Raw genomic sequence first — 17,587 nt, forward strand, 5'->3', positions numbered from 1 at the left:
TGCAGAAACACACCGTGCACCCGGATAGATGGGTATATATGGATACATGGGGGAGAGAGAGCAGCGACAGCAAGTGTGCGTGAAGCTTTTAGCAAACACTGGCGCAGAACCTCTCAGCCCAAGAGCCGTCGTGATCCTGGCGAGAGGCACGTCACAATTTCCTGTCCCCAAGAGCACCCAGGCTTCCTGCAAGCTCTTGGGTGGATGACTTGTCAGTGTCTCCTCCCGGCCACCTCATTGTGGCAGGAGGCACTGGGGAGGGAGTGACATTTCCATTCCAGTTATGAATCTTCTTGGCATTGCTCCAGTCCCCTAGGAATTCCTATCAGAAATGCAAATGGCTGGGGAGGGGATCAGAGTTTGGGAGGGAATTACGTGAGCTTGTCGTGCCTCAGTTTCTCCATCCCCCAATGGGGATAACGCAGTTTCCCTGCGCTCCTCCATTTAGCCAGGTTTCCAGAGTATTGCAGGAGCCGCTGGGTAAGTGTTGCACACCGATGGCTGTGGCAGAGCTGAAAGCTGCATTGTGTTGTAATGATATTGCTCCTTATGGCGCCTTTCAACCCAGATTCTCACCGTAACTCCTACGAAAAGGCAGCGCCAGATTTTTGTAAAAATTGTTTATCGGTGACTTTTTCCACGCCGTGCTAGTAACTCTGTAGCAGCAGAGATCTCCTTCCTCAGATCGCTCCCTACTTTTCCACTAGTGGAAAGGAGGGCAAGGCCGAGCCGATCCTGCTTGAAGGGCACGGGCGCGTCCCCTCACGTTGCCGGTGCTCCTCCACATATGAGGCACTAGGACGGATGGGGTGGCCAGCATTCCCAGAGCCGGGATCCGGCTGGGGAGGGAAGCGCAGCCGAGGCAAGGAGCCGGAGAGCGCCAGCCAGGGAAAATGGGGTTGGGGGTGCTGTGTGCATGAGGCAAGGTGCTGCTGCTCATGCCGGCAGAGCCTTGGCTTGGGGGAGCCGAGCCCCGGTGGTGGCCCCAAGCCCTCCTCCCCTCGGGGGCAGGAGGGTGCGCAGGGCCTCCTGAGGGGGCCAGGCTGGCCTCCTGCTTCCATATGGAGGTACGGGAATGAGCGACCTGGTTTTCCCCCCCTGCCCGGTGCCCCGACAGCTCCCGCGGATGTGGGTCACCCGCTCCCGGCGCTCTGGAAACCAGGCCGCCCGGCGGCGCAGCCCCCGGGGGGGCGCCGCCTCCAGAAAACCCCTCGCCGGCCGCCCCCCCGCCCCGGCTCGCCCTCCCGAGGGGTCCGACCCCCGGGCACGGCGCGGGGCGGGGCGGGGCGGGGGGCGGCGATGTCCGCGCCCCCGGTCCCGTCCCGGGGCGGCGGAGCGGGGGCGACAGGCGCGGTGATTCGCCTCTTCGGGGGCGGCGGGCGCCCGGCTCATGCATATTCATGAGCGTGATGTCAGAGGGGGAGCACAGCGCGCGGTGACCGCCCGAGAGCGCCATTTCCTGGAGGAGAAGGCGGCGGCTGCGGAGGGACGGACGGACGGACGGACGGACGGACCCACCCGCGCGGAGGAGCCGCCGAGCGGCGCCGCGGCGGCTGCGCGCCAGCAGGGGGAGACCGCCCGGCGGCGGCGCCCGGACCCGACCGACCCGCGCCGTCGCCCCCCGGCGGGGCCTCCTGCCGCTCGCCCCGGCCGGTGCGGCAGCCAGAAGTTTGAGCGTCCCCCCAGCCTCCGGGGGGAGTCTGGTGGCGGGCGGCGACGCGGGGCTGCCTTAGCCGCTGTCGCCGCCGCCGCCGCCGCCTGCGCGGGCGGTGGGAGCCCCCCGCGGCGCCGGGAGCTAGGGGGAGGATGGTGGTGCGGGAGCGATGGAGCTGAAGCGGAGCATGGCGATCCCGCGGCTCCTCTTGCTGGGACTCTGGGCTGCGGCGCTCCGGGACGTCGCCGCCGTGGCAGGTGAGAGGGGCTGACAGCCCGCCGGCGGCGGGGGGGGGGGTGGCCGCTGCCGGTCTCCGCGGCTGAGGGCCGGGGGCGGCAGGGAGGGGCGGCGGGGCAGTGCCCCCCGAGACCCCTGGGCGCGGCGGGAGGGGCTGCGGGGCACGGCTCCCGCCGCCGGGCCGTGACGGGGGGCTGCCCCGCCGGCGCCGCCGGGTGCGCTCCCCGCCGCCGGCCGGGTCCCCCCGCGGGCAGCCCCCGCCGCGCCACCTCTACAGGTGTCGGCAGCCCGCTGAGGGCGAGCGCGGGGCCGGCCCGCCGGCAGCGGCTGGGTGCCCGGGGACCGGTCGCCGGGCAGGGGCGGCCTGGCGCGGCGCCGGGGTGCGGGGTCCGCCCGATGCGGCAGCCGCGGGGTCTCGGGCAGCCACAGGTGGGGGTCCGGGCCGGCCCGTTTTGCCCCCCCTCACGGCCGGGCGCGGGTGGCAGCGCCGCAGCTGTGGGTCCAGCGGCTGGGCCAGCTACGTGGCGCTCGGGAGCCGGCGGTGCCCGGCGGGGAGCCCGGGCTGTGCGGGGTGCTGCGAGCCTCGCCCGCCTGCCTGCAAGTGCAGAGTAGTAAGTCGCAGCCCAAATAATCCTCCTCGTTGTTTGCGGAGGCATTGCTCTGCTATTTGCCTAGCGCGGATCGTCGCCGAGGAAAGCCGGGCGCTAACGCATTCCTGAGTGGCTTTTGTTGTTTTTTCCCTCCTGAACTCATTTTCCGAAGTTTCACTCCCGAGTCGGCAGGGAAGGGCAGCGTGTGAGAGCCTCTCGCCGCCCAGGCGAACCTCCTGCCGACTTCACCGGGAGTTTGCGCTCCGCGCTGCATGTGCAGCAATGTGCGTGCAGTGACACTGAGCTGGAGAGGCTGTGTTACAGGTTGGATTGCTAGCTCAGGGTCCTAAGGACTCTGAGGAGCGAAAAGCCTTTCCCTTGGCGTGCATGAGTAGACATCTCTCCACTCCCAAAATAACTTCACAAAAAACATACTTCTCTTCCTAGGAATCAAAATATTCAGAGATGGTAAGTTTAAAAAACAAACAAACAGATATGTCACGTATTTTGACAACTAGTAGGTTCGTTTGCTGTCAATTCTGTCAGACAACTGCTTGATAAGAAATTGAACACAATTTTATTTCCTAGCTATACATTTTGACTCCTGCAGCTCTTACAGGTAGGCTTGGAGGAACCTACTTGGATGAGATTATTTCTTGCGCTGGCAAGAATGTTATCAGATGAGAAATCGTGAGTGGGAGAGTAGAAGGAGGAATGGGTGGAAATTAAAATCCGTATTGGCCTCCTATGTGCTTCTTCCTGATACCTGCAGGAAGATATGCTGCAGCTGAAACTGGATTTTTGTCAAAAACCTGTAAATTTATTAAAAATCCCTGATCTGTATTTCTTCATTTCAGTTGATCTTGACGGAGGGCTTATACTTGGGTGATGTGGAGAATTACAACTCAGGCTGAACACTTGTACTGTATATTAATTTCCTACATCATTAATTTGTATGGGAACTGAAAACCATAAAGGGTCTCTAACAACACTTCTTTGTTTAATTTGTGGCTAACTCTTTCAGCAAGGCAGTCTGAGGAAAGCTGAGTAGTTTGCTTTTCCATGAAGGCACCTGTAATGAAAGTGTCTGTCAATTTGTGCGTGCGTTCAGCAGCCTGACTACATCAGTTTTCTGTAACACAGAGAGAGTTGCTATGAAGCTTTCATGTTTTATTCCAATATTGTGAGTGGTGAAAGGGAGGATGCTTTCTGGCATGCACTGGGTACATGTCATTTGTGTTACAGATGAGTTAAGTAATGCAAGGTTAGATCATCCTCACCCAAGGTGATTAAATCCTTAGCCCAGCAAACGAGCTGTAGCAACTAAACTAAAATGATCATCTTACCAGTTTTTCAATGCTCTCTGTGAATTTGCTAAATTAATAACAGCAGATAGAAAGGCAAAAGACTGAGTGTGGGAAACCAGCTGTTAACAGGCTGGAGAATCTCATTAAGGAAAGGAATAAAGTCCTTCTGCCTGTGTTCTGGGATTGCTCCCGGACCGCTGGTGCTCTTGCCGGGTACCGGCTGCCAGTGGCAGAGCACTGGCTGGTCCCACAGTGCTGGCTCCCCTTTCTTCCAGCTGTTACAACCACGCTGCGAGTCCCTCTGCTGTTGCTCTGCCCTGTGAGGTGGTGCCCTCGTGGCTGTGGGAGGGTGGCTTTTTGGCAAAAAGGAAAGTGGCACATGAGAAATCTCTGTATTTGATCACTGGTAAGGCTGTAACAGAGTTCGAGAGCAACAGGGCTGCTTACTTTGCAGCGCTCTGGATTTCACAACTTGTGTTTTTCTGTCTAGCTCTGTAGGCTAGCGAGGCATCCTGTGAGAAGCTGACCAGCCAGTGAACTGGGTGAAGTTGTAATGTACTGTGATACATGGCCGGGCAAGAGTGATGGAGTCTTTTTTTTCTGAAGGATGTGGAGGCCACTGCCAGGGCATAATATTGAGCTAGGCTATACCTGTTCTGGTCTGTCAGTCCTGTGCCACTGGATAGGAAATGGCCACTCTCCCTAACAAAACCAGCTTTACATTTATTTTCCACTTTCCTGCTTTCCCACGGTCTCCTTTGATCCTCTGGTTCCTCCTTTATATGCCTTTCTTTCTTAAATGCACTTATATAGTTGGCTTCCGTGTTTTCTCATGGTAACACATTCCATATATTCGCTTCTGCTTGAGGGAAACGCTCCCCATCCACCCACACATGTACAGTGCTCCAGGCCAAATCCTGATCGCTTCTGTGTCAATGTAAACCTGAGCAGCTCCACCGATTCTGGCCCTGCTGCTTTGGGGTCGCACCTATATAGCTCTGGGTACAACGTGGTCCTTTGGCTGGCCTGAAGGGTCAGGTAGGCTCGTCTGAGCACACGCCCACGTCACGCGACAGAAATATCTGTTCTGTAAACAGTTCTGCTTTCGGTGAGGTGTGCTGTGGAATAGGCTTTGCTTTCATGGGTTTTGCAAATTGCAGAGAAGCTTTCTGTAATGCGGAGGAACCGTGTACGCTGAATAACGAGACATAATTGATTCTTTCTCGTGTCCCAGCTCTTTACAAATGCATACAATGGAGCAAGCACGATGATTTCTTAGCAGCACAGGAATACCGTAGCTGAAATTCAAGCCTGGGGAAAAGAGGGAGGTGTGGTACCGTGTTGAGCGAACACACATAGCACTGCTGGATCACTGACACGGCAAAGCTCCCAGCATTTCTGTCTGGCTCTGCCTGGGCACTGCTCTGCAGAAGCTCACCCTGCTGTTACATGAGTTGAAAAAAGCCCCATGTACACACTGAGCCACCACTTTTCTCCAGCAATTGTGCTTTCAGTGCTTGCCTTGGACTACTGCTTAGTAGACATAGTAGAGCAGTGCCGAGACTAACAGACCCCTCTGCAGCATGTGCTGGTAGGGTATGTAATTCCAGACCACCAACCTAGAGTAATTTGCTGTACTCCAACCCCCCTTCTTCTGGGGGTGGGGCGGAGTAGTATTTTTTTTTTAGGTATGAAATTTACAGGATCTCCAATCAAATTAAAGGTGTCCCAGGGTCAACCCGTGAAACTAAATTGCAGCCTCGAGGGAATGGAAGATCCCGAGATGTTGTGGATCAAGGACGGAGCAGTGGTGCAAAGCGTAGACCAGGTGTACATTCCAGTAGATGAAGAACACTGGATCGGCTTCCTCAGGTACAACAGATGCAGAGAAGGAAGAATATCGCGGAAACTATTGCACAGTTTTCTGCTGTCAGCTATATCTATGCAACTGCAGTGCCCTCAGCGGGGCAGGGTCCTTAGGTCTGCAGTTCAGCACGTGGCAAGGGCATAACTGAGAGCAGAATTGAAGCCACTGAGGGCTGAGATTTTATGCACTAGAACCGTATTGGTTTCCTGACTACTGCGGTGACAGGTGCTTTGCTAATGCTTGTGATGCTTGGGACGTGACTTCAAGGTGAAAGGATGTTCTTGCCTTGTTTGTTCATCTTGTTCTGCCATGCAGCAGGAAGACTAAGGTCTGACTTATATAAATAGGTTTTCTCTCTCATACTCATTCCATTCTCTTACTCTCTCTCTTGAGCTGTCAGTCTGCCTAAAGGGTGAGGATCGTTAATTGAAATGAGGCTCCCAGGACTACATCCCCTTCCTTTCTTTGGGGAGGAGTGTTTGTCACCTGAACCATCCCTGAGTCATTTTCCAGAGGCTTTCCTAATACATTTACGCTAGATGGTATCAGTCCTGCCCCACTCGGAGGCGCAAAAACTCTCTTCTGCAAAGCAGCTCTCTTCTGCTGAAATAAAGGCACAGAGAGATGTCGGCTAGTTCTGGAAGTACCAAGTTAAACAAGACCCAAGGTTGTGCTCTGGCTTTTTTTTATGCATAAAGAGAGCTTCTACAAGCAAACATGCCATCACTGTGAGGGCTCAAAACTGTTGACTGACTGAGAATCACTCTTCCCTGAGCTCTGGCTTCATCTCCTGTTAGGTTTCTTGGATTGACATTGCACGGAGTCTCCAGTTCCACCAACTAAAAGTCTCTGTGCTAAAGCTTGTCTGTAAGAAACATTTTGATAGGAAAAAAAATCTGTGCCCAGTAAAACTATTGCGTAACATTATGTTGTGGAAAGAGTTTGTCTTGAAACTACCGTTTACTTCCCCCCAGTTCCAGTAGTTAACTCTCTTTGCCCCTCACAATCTCCAGTCTGATCTCCTTTCTCACGTCTTGTTTTCCTCCACTGAGAACTTTCTGCAGCACCAGGGCTAAGCTAGGCTGCTAAATCTAGATGTGTCCGTATCTTTTTCTCCTTTTTCCTTTCTTCTCCTAAAGTGATCATTTCTGCCACCCACTGTGTGACTGCTGCGATCGCTGTGTTTCAGAACATGCGGCTGGATGGGCAGGACAGCTGATGGCATTTGAAGGTACAGCTCTGAAAATCAGGCTGTAGTGGGTCCATTTCGTGCATTTCAGCAAACACTCTCCCTTTTCTGTCTTCCTTCCTGAGACGTTCTTCCCCTTCCCCAAGGCGGACTGCTAGCGTTAGGAAGGCGGGCATCAGATCTGCTGAGAATCCCTGCATGGCAGCAGACGCATGGCTGCAAGTCCCACGGGGGGCAATCAACATTTGTACATTGACAGGCACTCAGAGTCACACTTGTGCCTTTGGTAGCTGAGACCTTGTTGCTTTGGGACCAAATTCTGCCCTTACTCACCGTGCTAGCCTTGTGTTGTTAACGGCAGTGAGGATACCACAGATTTCCAGTGGTGGAGCAAGGAGCAGAATTTCTCCCCTGAACTGGAGGCCTACGACTTGAATGTTGCTCAGTCCCCGTGGCTGCCTTCTCCTGCTTGGATGCATCTTCTCAGAAGGGGAGCTGTTGCTGAGCAAGGGAGGACACAGAGTTCGTAGGGTGAGGTCCTATGCTGGAGTAGGCCAGCATAACCCCCTGCAATCACAAATCGAGAGGCCCAAGGAGTTTTGCAGTGTGAGGCACTCTTGGGATGAGAACAACACTGAGTGCAGTTGAGGTGAGGGGTGCCCTTTTCTGACCCATCTGTTCCTGTATGAGGCTGTCACCAGTCCTGTCACCTAAGTGAGGCAAAACAGTCGGGCTTGTTGGAGGTTTGTGGTTTGGAGTTTCCTGCTAGCTCAGACTTTGTAGGCCAAGCTGTCGCTCTTGAAGGCCAGCTAGAGTCATGATTCAGGATCAAGATGACCAGCCCCTTCCTATCCTCAGAGGACACAAATGACGGCTTTTCTGCGAGGACGTTTCAGAGGAAGGCTGTCTCCTCTGCTGAGGATTCCCTCCACCCACTTTAGAGGGGAGCCTCCTGTCTCCGCTGTTTTGCCGCGCGCTTTGTGCTGGCTGGCTGTTGCCCTCCTCCCCAGAGCTGGCTGCGTCTCAGTGGGTGTTGTCCATGCATCTGGTTTGCCAAACACTGGAGGGTCCTTTGGGGCAAAAACATGGCTTTATCCACGTAAAATATCGATACGGCTTTTGACTTTTTTCAGCTTGAAATCCGTCGAGCGGACAGATTCTGGGAAGTACTGGTGCCAGGTTGAGAACGGGGGGAAGAAGGAAGAATCACAGCAAGTGTGGCTCATAGTGGAAGGTAAGGAGGAGTAGTAGTGCTGGTTTCCTTTCAGAGCTGACCCACCAATCTGCTCTAGGTGGAAGTGGTGAGAGCAGATTGCTCCAGTGACAGGCTTCTTGGCTCTGAACCATTGCTGCTAACTGCAGTGAGATCACTACAGAGCAGGAGTAAGAAATAGGAGAGTAGCTTCAAGGAGAGGAGCTGTCAGTTCATTACCTTCTGGTTTTATTTTGGCACGTTAGGAAACAAGATCCGTTCGTGCACACACATTTCTTTCCAGCCCCTCAATTCATTGATGCTTTCATCTCCAAATAATTTGTAGAATGATAGGGTAGTTCAAGTTGAAAGGGTTCCATGGGGATCATCTGGTCCAACGCATTTCTCAAAGCAGGGTCACAGCGTGGTTCTGTGTATCAGCCAAACAGGTCTTGGAGGGCAAGGTACAGTTTTAGCCCAGTTCTGAGTTTCGGGAGAAGTACTGTACATCAGCGCTTCATAGCTGTGACTGTTCCATGTGGCACTGTTTTGTCCAGTATTGTCTGATAAAGAAAAACTTCTACATGGTGCCCATAAGTTGCCCAAGGCAGCGTGGATTGGTGGCTTCTTACTATCTCTAGTTTCATTTCCCTTGAGCCATGATTGTGTTAGATCCTCAGAAGCTAGTAGTCATAGGATGGCTTAATATTTGGTGAAGAAGTTGACAGGAACAGTGCGTTTGCAGCAAGAATTGGCTTTTTGGATGTGATTGGTAACATTTTGGGCCAGAGCTGAATCGACAGTCTTAAAGAGGCGGAGCAGGCAGGGTGTCATGGGAGGTGGTGTGGTCTGGGTGTTTTACAGCAAAGGTCTCACTCACTCAGAGCCTTGCAAACATCCACAGCAGTTCTCACGGGAACAGGAACTCTTAGCTGCTGCCTTTCATAAATCCCAGGCTTTTGTCCACCTAAATTTTCAGGTGCAGTTTCGACTGGAGAATGTTGTTTACAGCTTAAAACGCTCTCTATTGTGCAGAGTTTCCATTTCTATTCCAATTACCATGGCCTGCTCCAAAGGTGGCTGCATTTGCATGGTAGGTACGTTAGGAGTGATTGGGTAGCTCAGTGTGCTAAGCCATCTGAAAAACCAAGGAGCCCTTCTGGATAGCACAGGCAAAAAATATCAGTCACAAAAATCAGCTGCAGCTAGGTAAGGGGGAGTGTTGAGAATGAAGGCCAAAGCTTACAGCGGAAGTGTAAGCTAAAAAAATGTAACTAGTCACCTGTATGAGAAAAGCAAGTACGGCAGAAGCCGGTTAAACTTGAACTGAGCATGTAAGCATGTGAAATGGGAGTTAGTGGAAGAAATTAAAAAACAAGTATTGATAAGGTGTGGATTTTTAAAAAATGTGTCAGCTGTTAGCATAAGAAAACACCGGGGAATGCAAAAGCCTATCAGTCCCACTTTCACTGTTCCTTCTGTATGTATTTCTTCCCTGGGTGTACCAGCTTTGTCTAGAAGTGGTTGCTGTATTGATAACAACTGTTGTCTTCTTTGACTGAGAGAGGATCTTTACTCTGGTCATTTGCAGCCTTTGGTAGGTGCTGACACCCTTCAGTGTGCCACGCAAAACAAGTGTTGACTACTGGTGATCTAACTTAAAGTGAGCTCGAATGGATTTCTATGCTGTCTAATATCTACCTTGAGATCCACTTAGGTAGTCTGTATCAGGCAGAATTTGTAGCGATGGTATTTGCACTGTCTTTGTAATACAGCTAAAATGTTTGATCTTATGAAACACTCCTCAGAATTTACAAAAAATGATTTTGAAAGTGGTTTCTGGTTTAGAAACTAGACTCTGGCCTTACCGAGAATATGATAGTGTTCGATGCCCGGAGAGATAATCTAAGAGGCACGCTACGGAGTGTGACCATCTTAAAAATACAGATTATGTTTCTTACAGAACTTTCCCTCTGAAATTACACCTCTGACAGTGTGGCTGTTCCTGGGGCTGCTAGCCCCTGTTGTGGCTACAATCAGAGCCCCAGCCACACCTGTAAGGACACGTCCTCCTGAAAACTGAGCTGTAGAAAAAAAAAATCTGCCCTGTAGGTTGGATGCCAGCTTGCAACAGGGAATAGACAGGCTCATTTCCTTGCTTTGCCACTGATTTCCTGGCTGTTGGCTGCTCAGTGACTCCACGGTACATCTGTGAAAGGGGGGTGCCAGCACTCGCCTCTTATACCAGGAGCTGGGAGGCTAAATGTGTCGCAGACAGTGAGGTATCCAGGTAACATACGTATGGAGGCAGTGCAAGTTCCTGAGCTGGGTGAGTCAGCTGCACTCCCTAAACTATGAGAGTTTTTAATTGTGGTCTTGTCTGATCTGGTTAGCTGCTCCCAAAGTGAGAAAACCTGCCAAGCTGGGCAGGATCCTCCCAAAGGGTTACCTTGGGTGCCATGGCAAAAGGACAGGAGGCAGGGATCCTGCTCACAGGTATGGTATTTTCCCTTCTAATCATCCTTGGAGAAGGAGGGCAAAGCGGGCGGAGGTGTCACAGCTGGTATCTGGAAAGTTTCTTCACTTTTATTGTTTATGTGTGACTGCAATAAAAAAATAAAGTAAAACATGTAAGCAAAAACCAGCAGTAAACCACGATGATAGATATACCTGTCCTGACCATTAACCTTTGCACAGATAGGCACCATCATTCCTGCAGTGACCTATTTTTAGACCTGTTTTAGTTTGTTCATTTACTTGCCACTCTAGAGGGAGTGGCAAGGAGGCGAGGAAAGCACAAAAAACCTGCCACCTGAAAGACACAAACAGCGACTGGACGGTCAGTGAAAGACTGAGGAGGCCACTTTTCAGCTGGAGTGTAGGGGAAATGTCAAGCATTAGGCTTCTAAATCCCTGTTTAGGCACCTACATTAATTTCCTGCTGTTGGAGGTGTTCAGCATCTGCCACACCAACGGGAGCTGCTTGGGCCCGTCATCTTTGGCCAGGGACAGACAGTGTAATTTAAGCATATGAATGCACAATGCGGTTGGTTCCTCTGTTTCTGTGAGGCGGCAGATCAGCAGTTTCCAGAACACACTTTTTCCAGCTGAGAATACCTCATTTTGGTGTAGACGCAGTTGGTAGCGGCTGTGCTTACACCCAAAGTTTTGAGTATAAAAAGGAACTCAACATTTCTCTGGGCCTTCAGCTCTTCCGCCAGCCACCAGAAGCGCACACTGGCTGTCCTGCAGTGTCGGCACTGGTGCTGATGGCTGGTGAATTTTGTGTTACTGGTTTTGAGCACCGAAACCACAAGAGTTTTGGCATTGCCCATAAGAGGAACCACATCTCTTAATGTGTTGAGTTATGCTCAGCTATTGCCACTTAGAGAGGACCTGAGGCAGTTAGCATTGCAGCTGCATTTTGCTCCCTGTGGGCCTGATCTAAGGCGTGTTGTACTAAGCAGGAGTCTTTCCACAGTGGGGAACAGATAGTTATCAAGAGAGCTGTGTCCGTGGATAGCCTTCAGCTCTGAAACAAATTACCCCTAACTCCAAGGCAGCCTGGTTCTCGTGGTGTTGGAGCATGCTGGAAGGCAGCTCCAGTCAATTAAGCTGTGGAGAGAGCATTGTAAATGATCCCAGTCTCTCACCGGCAGGATTCTTTCCTCATTCATGGGTTTGTTACAGCTGCTAGTTCAACACATTCACAAGCTTCAGTTTTTAATGCATGGCGAGAAGTATCTGTGGATGGATTAGGTATCTTTTAAAATGGTGTCTGCCACCACTAAAGTTATTGACTGTTGCCTCTTTAAACTCCAGTCTCTCCAGCTGAAAAATTGAGCAAATACTGCCACTAAAAGCTACTTCATAGGGGAGTCTTGAAGGAGACTCAGTGAAAGAGGTTTTTCAAAGGCATTTTGGGAAGCAAGCACTGTTTTCTCTCTGACTTCTTCTAGTGGGAGTATGTAAGACATTCATGCCCTGAGGTGATCCAGCATATCTGACCCTTGGTTCTTGTGAAGGGCTTAGAGGGAGTCGGATTAGGCATAGGGGCAGGGCAGATGGGTGTCCAGTGTTGGGCACTGGTATTAGTGGAAATAAATGAGACAGAAGGAGTCTCTCCAGTTATTATCACTTGTCTGTTGCTTTTCTAGGTGTGCCCTACTTTACTGTGGAACCTGCAGATGTGTCCGTGTCCCCTAATGCCCCATTTCATATGGCCTGTGCTGCTGTTGGTCCCCCTGAACCAGTGACAATTGTCTGGTGGATGGGAGACTCTAGAGTGGGGCTTCCAGACATCTCCCCCTCCATCTTAAATGTGTCAGGTAAGGCTGCTGCCAATGCAGGGGATCACTTTGAGCATCAGAAGAGGAGGAAAGCTCTCTTCTGATCATGCCTGGTGACACTGGCTAGCCACATTGTGTGAGAATGGTCTTTGACTGTACATTGAGGGTTGAGAGATCATGGTCACATACAAAGCCAGATCATCTCGAGGGGTGATCATTGCTCTGTGTATTTTCTGCTGGCTTGAGGCGCACAGGCTCTTACAGAGCGTGGGTGGGGCTGGCACTGTGGTAAAGATGCTACTGGACAGATGATGCATTGGGTGCATCTTTTGTTCCACCTCATGGAGGATGTTCATAGTTATACTAAGTGACTCTCTTGGTGATATATGGCTTGGAAATCTCCAAGCATTCACATGTAACAGGTGCCACCTCCTCTTTCTGTGCACAGCCATGTCACGCACTGCTTTCCCCTCTCTTCCCCCCGCCCATTCTTGCAGGCTTGCTGGATGCTCTTATCATTAAAACCTGACCACCTCATGTAATTGTTCGACACTTTTAGAGTGGTTGAATTGGTGCTGAAGGGGGCTGGTTGATATCCTCAGAGACCAAGGTTTGCCCCAGAGCGCACACTAGGTGCATGGTGGTAAGACTGCCGTCCCCAGCAGCATCAGCTGAACAACTCAGGAGCCGGTAGGTGTTCAGGCCTCTCTTCAGCCCACTTTCAGGGAAGGGCAATGTATCTCTACCAGGACCTGACTGCAGCTATTCTTGTAGTTACCTCCGAGAGGTAACTTTATTCTAGTTAGTTGTCCAACAGCTTTGTGTTACTGCTTCTCTTTGATGCTGTTTTATTATTCTCAGCAGCCCTGAGCCAAAGTTGAACTAGCTATTTAGAGAGAAAAGGTTTTACGACTAAGAGTCATCTCTGGGGCCTCTTCATCAGTGTTAATACAGTTACACCCAGGGGGAGTTTCTTTCTGTACATCTTTGGCCGTCCTTTGAGCTATCCAATCCTATTAAGCCTTCCCTTAGAACCTAATTTATATGCAAATCAAAACCTGGTTTGTGATTTGCAATGGTTTTATCATCTGCTCCCTCTCTTACGTAGCCACTCGGTGCTATTCCAAGTTGGAAATTAAAACTACTCCCTTATGATATAATCTGCCTGCTGAAATGGAAACTGAAAAGATTGATAGTCGAGAGGGGAAAGACAATAAAAAAAATAAGCCTCCCTTCCTCCACTGAACTCATCCCACGATGCCTCACAAAACTTCTGTCATTGTGGGGCAGTGGCATGGAGGCCTGAAGAAGGGCATCTGCTCCTAGTGATTCTCCAAATGAATTGCTATTAGATATATTCCGTACCGGCACCTTTCTTTGCCCGTTTCAGTGTTCTTTGGGATGTCCCTTGGGCAGATCTTGTCTTTGCAATGGAAAGAATGTAGCAGGACACAAGCTGCATGGTCAGATTGCTAAAGCATGTCAAAAAAGATAGTTGGTAAGAAAACAAGCATTGCTAGCTAAAGAACATATCAAATTCTGAAGAAAATAATAATAAAATACTGGCTAGAAATCAAACATTTAGAAGGTTCAGCAAGCAGTTGGTTTGGTAAAAGAATTGTTGTATTTGGAAGGCAGCGCTGGCAATGGTGCTAGAGAGCAAGGAGATGTTGGTTTGTGGTGTGTTTTGTGTTTTCCTCAGGGCAGGGCTGTGTTTGGTTCTGTCTTTGTGACATGCCTACCACGTCAGGTGCTGCTCTGCTCTGCTGCCTGGCCTTCAGCCTGCTGGCAGCATTTTCCTCTGGTTCACTGGGGTGAGTGGAAGAAGCTGAAATACTTTGCTCTTTATTTTATAGCAGTCCCTCCTCTCTTCCACTGCACCTTCTTCGCAATGCCGTTAATCTCAGGCTTGGGAGATGAATCAAAGGGCAAAGACAGACACTGTGCAAGCTGCTCCGTGCAGCTCTGAAATCTTTTTCCCTCCTAAACTGTATGCCCATAGTGTGCCAATCCTTAACTTTTCTCAGATAGAGCCCTATAAGGCAGCTGAGGGCCAAGTCAAGTGGAAACATATGCTGGACACACTTCTCCAGGCAGCTTTGCAAATCTGTCTCAATTCTGATTAATTAGCAATACCTATATGCATCTTGGAGCAGCTGGACATCAGTATGATGCCGTGTTCAGGCCTGTGGGATGGATGGATGCTCACAGAAGAGAGGGAGCGTAATCCTCACTTGTATTGTGTCACCCCTGGAAAGTGCCTCAGTGCTGATGCAGTAGCATTTTACTTCGACTTCCTTTGCGTGTCTTCAAAAGTCTGATGCAAGGTGAGGGACAGATGGGCATTAGTTTGAAATCTGCAGCATCTGGTTGGAAGTTTGCCTGGGCTTCTAAGCCCAGTTAGAAGATGGTTGTTGCTCAGGTGGCAGGCTGAGGTCTAGAGTGTTCAGCATTGTATAAGCACATGTTTTAGCGCGATCCTTGCTCCAAAGATGCTCACCAGAATGTGAGAAGTGGACATCTACTACCTGAGCACTGTGAGCTGCTGTTCTGCCAAATTCATCCTTCTTTTTCAGTGCTTTCTGAAGCTCCCGTTGAGGCTTTTCTACATTGCAACACTCTCTCCATTAAAAATGTGTTCAGCACGTTAATTACATTGAAATCCACGTGCCTTTGACTGGCACCCAGCTCAGCCCTCCAATCGCCTGTACAGCTTGAGCTGGATGTCACACATAATTGAAATTCTGCTGAAGGTTGAAGCTGGATTATATAGCTGTTTGTGTTTCCTTTCCTTTTCTTGGCTGATCTCCAGGTATTAATCAAAGCACAGTTTTCTCCTGCGAAGCTCACAACGTAAAGGGATTGTCTTCATCTCGGACAGCCACTGTTCAAATTAAAGGTGAGAGAGTGCAAGAGAATGGGCAAGGGACTTGGGTTTGCTCTCTGGGGAGGGAAAGTAAGGCTCCTTAATGCAAAGGGTTGTCTCAGAGCTGCCAGCAACCAGCACCGGTTGGAGCTCTCAGCAGTCGAAACAATGCTTTGTGCTCTAACAGCAGTTCCCACTTGCTATGCAAGGCCGTATCCCAGGCTGTTGAAAATAAACCACATCTGATTGAGGAGTGGAAATGTGATGTCAAATAACAGTTTTTCCTTGAAAAGGAGAGAACAGTCAAATTGTTTGTAAGAGATGAAGCTGGATACAAATCTGTAGCTGGGGAAATCTTTCCTTCTTGGAGATAGATGGGTCTTGTTAGAGCTAAAGAGGCCATTACTTCTGCTTGCTTCTGTTGGCATCACATTAGATGCTGAAAAAAGACAAGGAAGGCAATCACCAGTGGCCAGTAAAGTCTGCTCATCCACACTGTTTTTATGGATTTTTTTTTTTTTTAATTCTTTGCTCTTTGAAAACTCACTCAAAACAAATAATTCCTAGCCTTTGCATGACTGGTTGCCATTTGGAAGTCCCTAAATTGATGTCACATTTCCTCTGTTCCTCCAGGTGACTGAAACAGGGATAATCAGAGCAACCAGCTCTTCCCATCCTCTTCATGTTGAAATGCTTCTGCATTTGAATTTTTAGTCATGCTTTAATACGCATTAAATGACATGATTATCAGTTCCAGGAGAGGCATGTCACAAAAATCATTTGTTCCAAGTGGTAGCTTATTGCTCAGTGCGAATAAGAGCAAGCATTTATGTTTATATCGGAACTCACAGTTGTATTAGCTAATATTCATTAAAGGATAGCTTAAAATCCAGCTGTAGATCTGCCGCTCTTACAGTGTATTTTTCTTCAGGACATTGTGGTTACTGCCGTGCCAAGAATGCAGTATGCTGGACTAGCAAGATTTATAACTTAATTTTAAAATGTTTGGAGTTGTTGCCTTAAAGGCTTGTCTACACAGGGGAATTAGTTGTTGTGGAATATATCTTCTACGGATATTTTTATCCTGGGATAGAATTTAGTTCACAAAGCTACTATGCTTTAAAAAATCTCATCAAGCTGTAATTTGAAATAACATTTAGCATAAACAAGCTCTTTTCTTTTTTTAATGTTAACAGAGATTTTTTTTTTTAACCATTAATAAGATGATGGGGTAAAGGCCTCAGAATTCTCGCATTTCTCAGCAATTACATTTAGCCAGAAGTGCTCCATAGAGGTCAATCATCAGGTAATGAATCCGCACAACCTATTTGGGAGGGACGTATCACCATCACACGCTTGTGCATGCACACACACACACACACACACTTTTTACAGCTGAGAAAGAGCAAGCTTAAGTGATTCGGCAAATGTTGCACCAGTATGTGGCATGTCCTAGATATAAAAAACAGGTTTTAAATAGCAAGTCCAGTGCTGTAGTCATAAAAGTTCTAACTGTAATACCTCAAAGATATGTCTAAAAGAGTAGTTATAAACTTAGGGAAGTGATGAGGCTCTTCTAAAGAGCAAAAGTTTTGAAGATCTAGTACAGCCCCTGTTAAAATTAAAGCAAAGCTCCTAACAAGGACTTCAGCAGGAACAGGAGCAGGCCCAGATAATGTTTATTTAGTCCTTGATCCTATGAACATGTAGACTTCAATGAAATTACTCCTGGGAGGAGTTGTCCGTACATGCACGATCAGGGCCTTCCTCTCACACAGATCCATCTGCTAATGAGGACTCTTAAGTGTTTCTACAATTTATTAAACAATTTGTTTCTTCTGTGTTTCCGGAGGCAAATATTTTTGCTAGGACATTTGCAAACTGTTAACATTTCTTCCTATTTGCTGCTGTTGTTCTTCATTATCTATTCTCTGTAGTGCCCACAATGTGCTGGGTGTACTCCAAGCAGAAAATTACTGTTATTGTAGCCCACAGTCCCCAGCCATGTACAAAGCCCCATTGTTCCAGCCACTCTACAAGCACAGAGGAAGTTAACTCTCATTATGTTAACACTCAAGGTCCTGTTTTCAGACTGGCTTTGCTCTCCTTCATGTGTGTGGCTGAGACTTTTAGGGTCGTATCCCGTGTTTCAGAGCTCAACAGGAAACAGCCACCCAGAGTTTTTTCCCAACGGATGATGGGGAAATGCATCTGTTCCTTCTACAACTTACAGAGCTAGGGGAGGGTGCTAGCAAGCCGACCATCTTCAGTGGCTGTCTCCATTATAGAGTAGATGTGTTAGCAGTTGATTATTTATTCTCACTGGTCGTATAGCCCGTACCTCCTTTGGGCCTGCCATCCAGTGTTGAAAATTACATGTTGCTGAACCCAAAAGT

The 17,587-nt window shown here is 49.4% G+C and overlaps 1 protein-coding gene across 1 annotated transcript in view; it reads left to right on the plus strand.

The window, feature by feature from the left end:
* Positions 1–1,748: 1,748 nt before the first annotated feature.
* The window catches only part of TYRO3 (TYRO3 protein tyrosine kinase), a 43,391-nt gene continuing 27,552 nt past the window's right edge, over positions 1,749–17,587 (plus strand). The window contains exons 1-5 of the mRNA XM_050898223.1: positions 1,749–1,911; positions 5,477–5,660; positions 7,978–8,078; positions 12,194–12,364; positions 15,138–15,224. Coding sequence (XP_050754180.1) covers positions 1,824–1,911; positions 5,477–5,660; positions 7,978–8,078; positions 12,194–12,364; positions 15,138–15,224 — 631 coding nt within the window. The 5' untranslated portion in view covers positions 1,749–1,823. The remainder of the gene's footprint in view (positions 1,912–5,476; positions 5,661–7,977; positions 8,079–12,193; positions 12,365–15,137; positions 15,225–17,587) is intronic.

This window comes from Gymnogyps californianus, chromosome 5 (assembly GCF_018139145.2).
Source record: "Gymnogyps californianus isolate 813 chromosome 5, ASM1813914v2, whole genome shotgun sequence".
Taxonomy (NCBI): domain Eukaryota; kingdom Metazoa; phylum Chordata; class Aves; order Accipitriformes; family Cathartidae; genus Gymnogyps; species Gymnogyps californianus.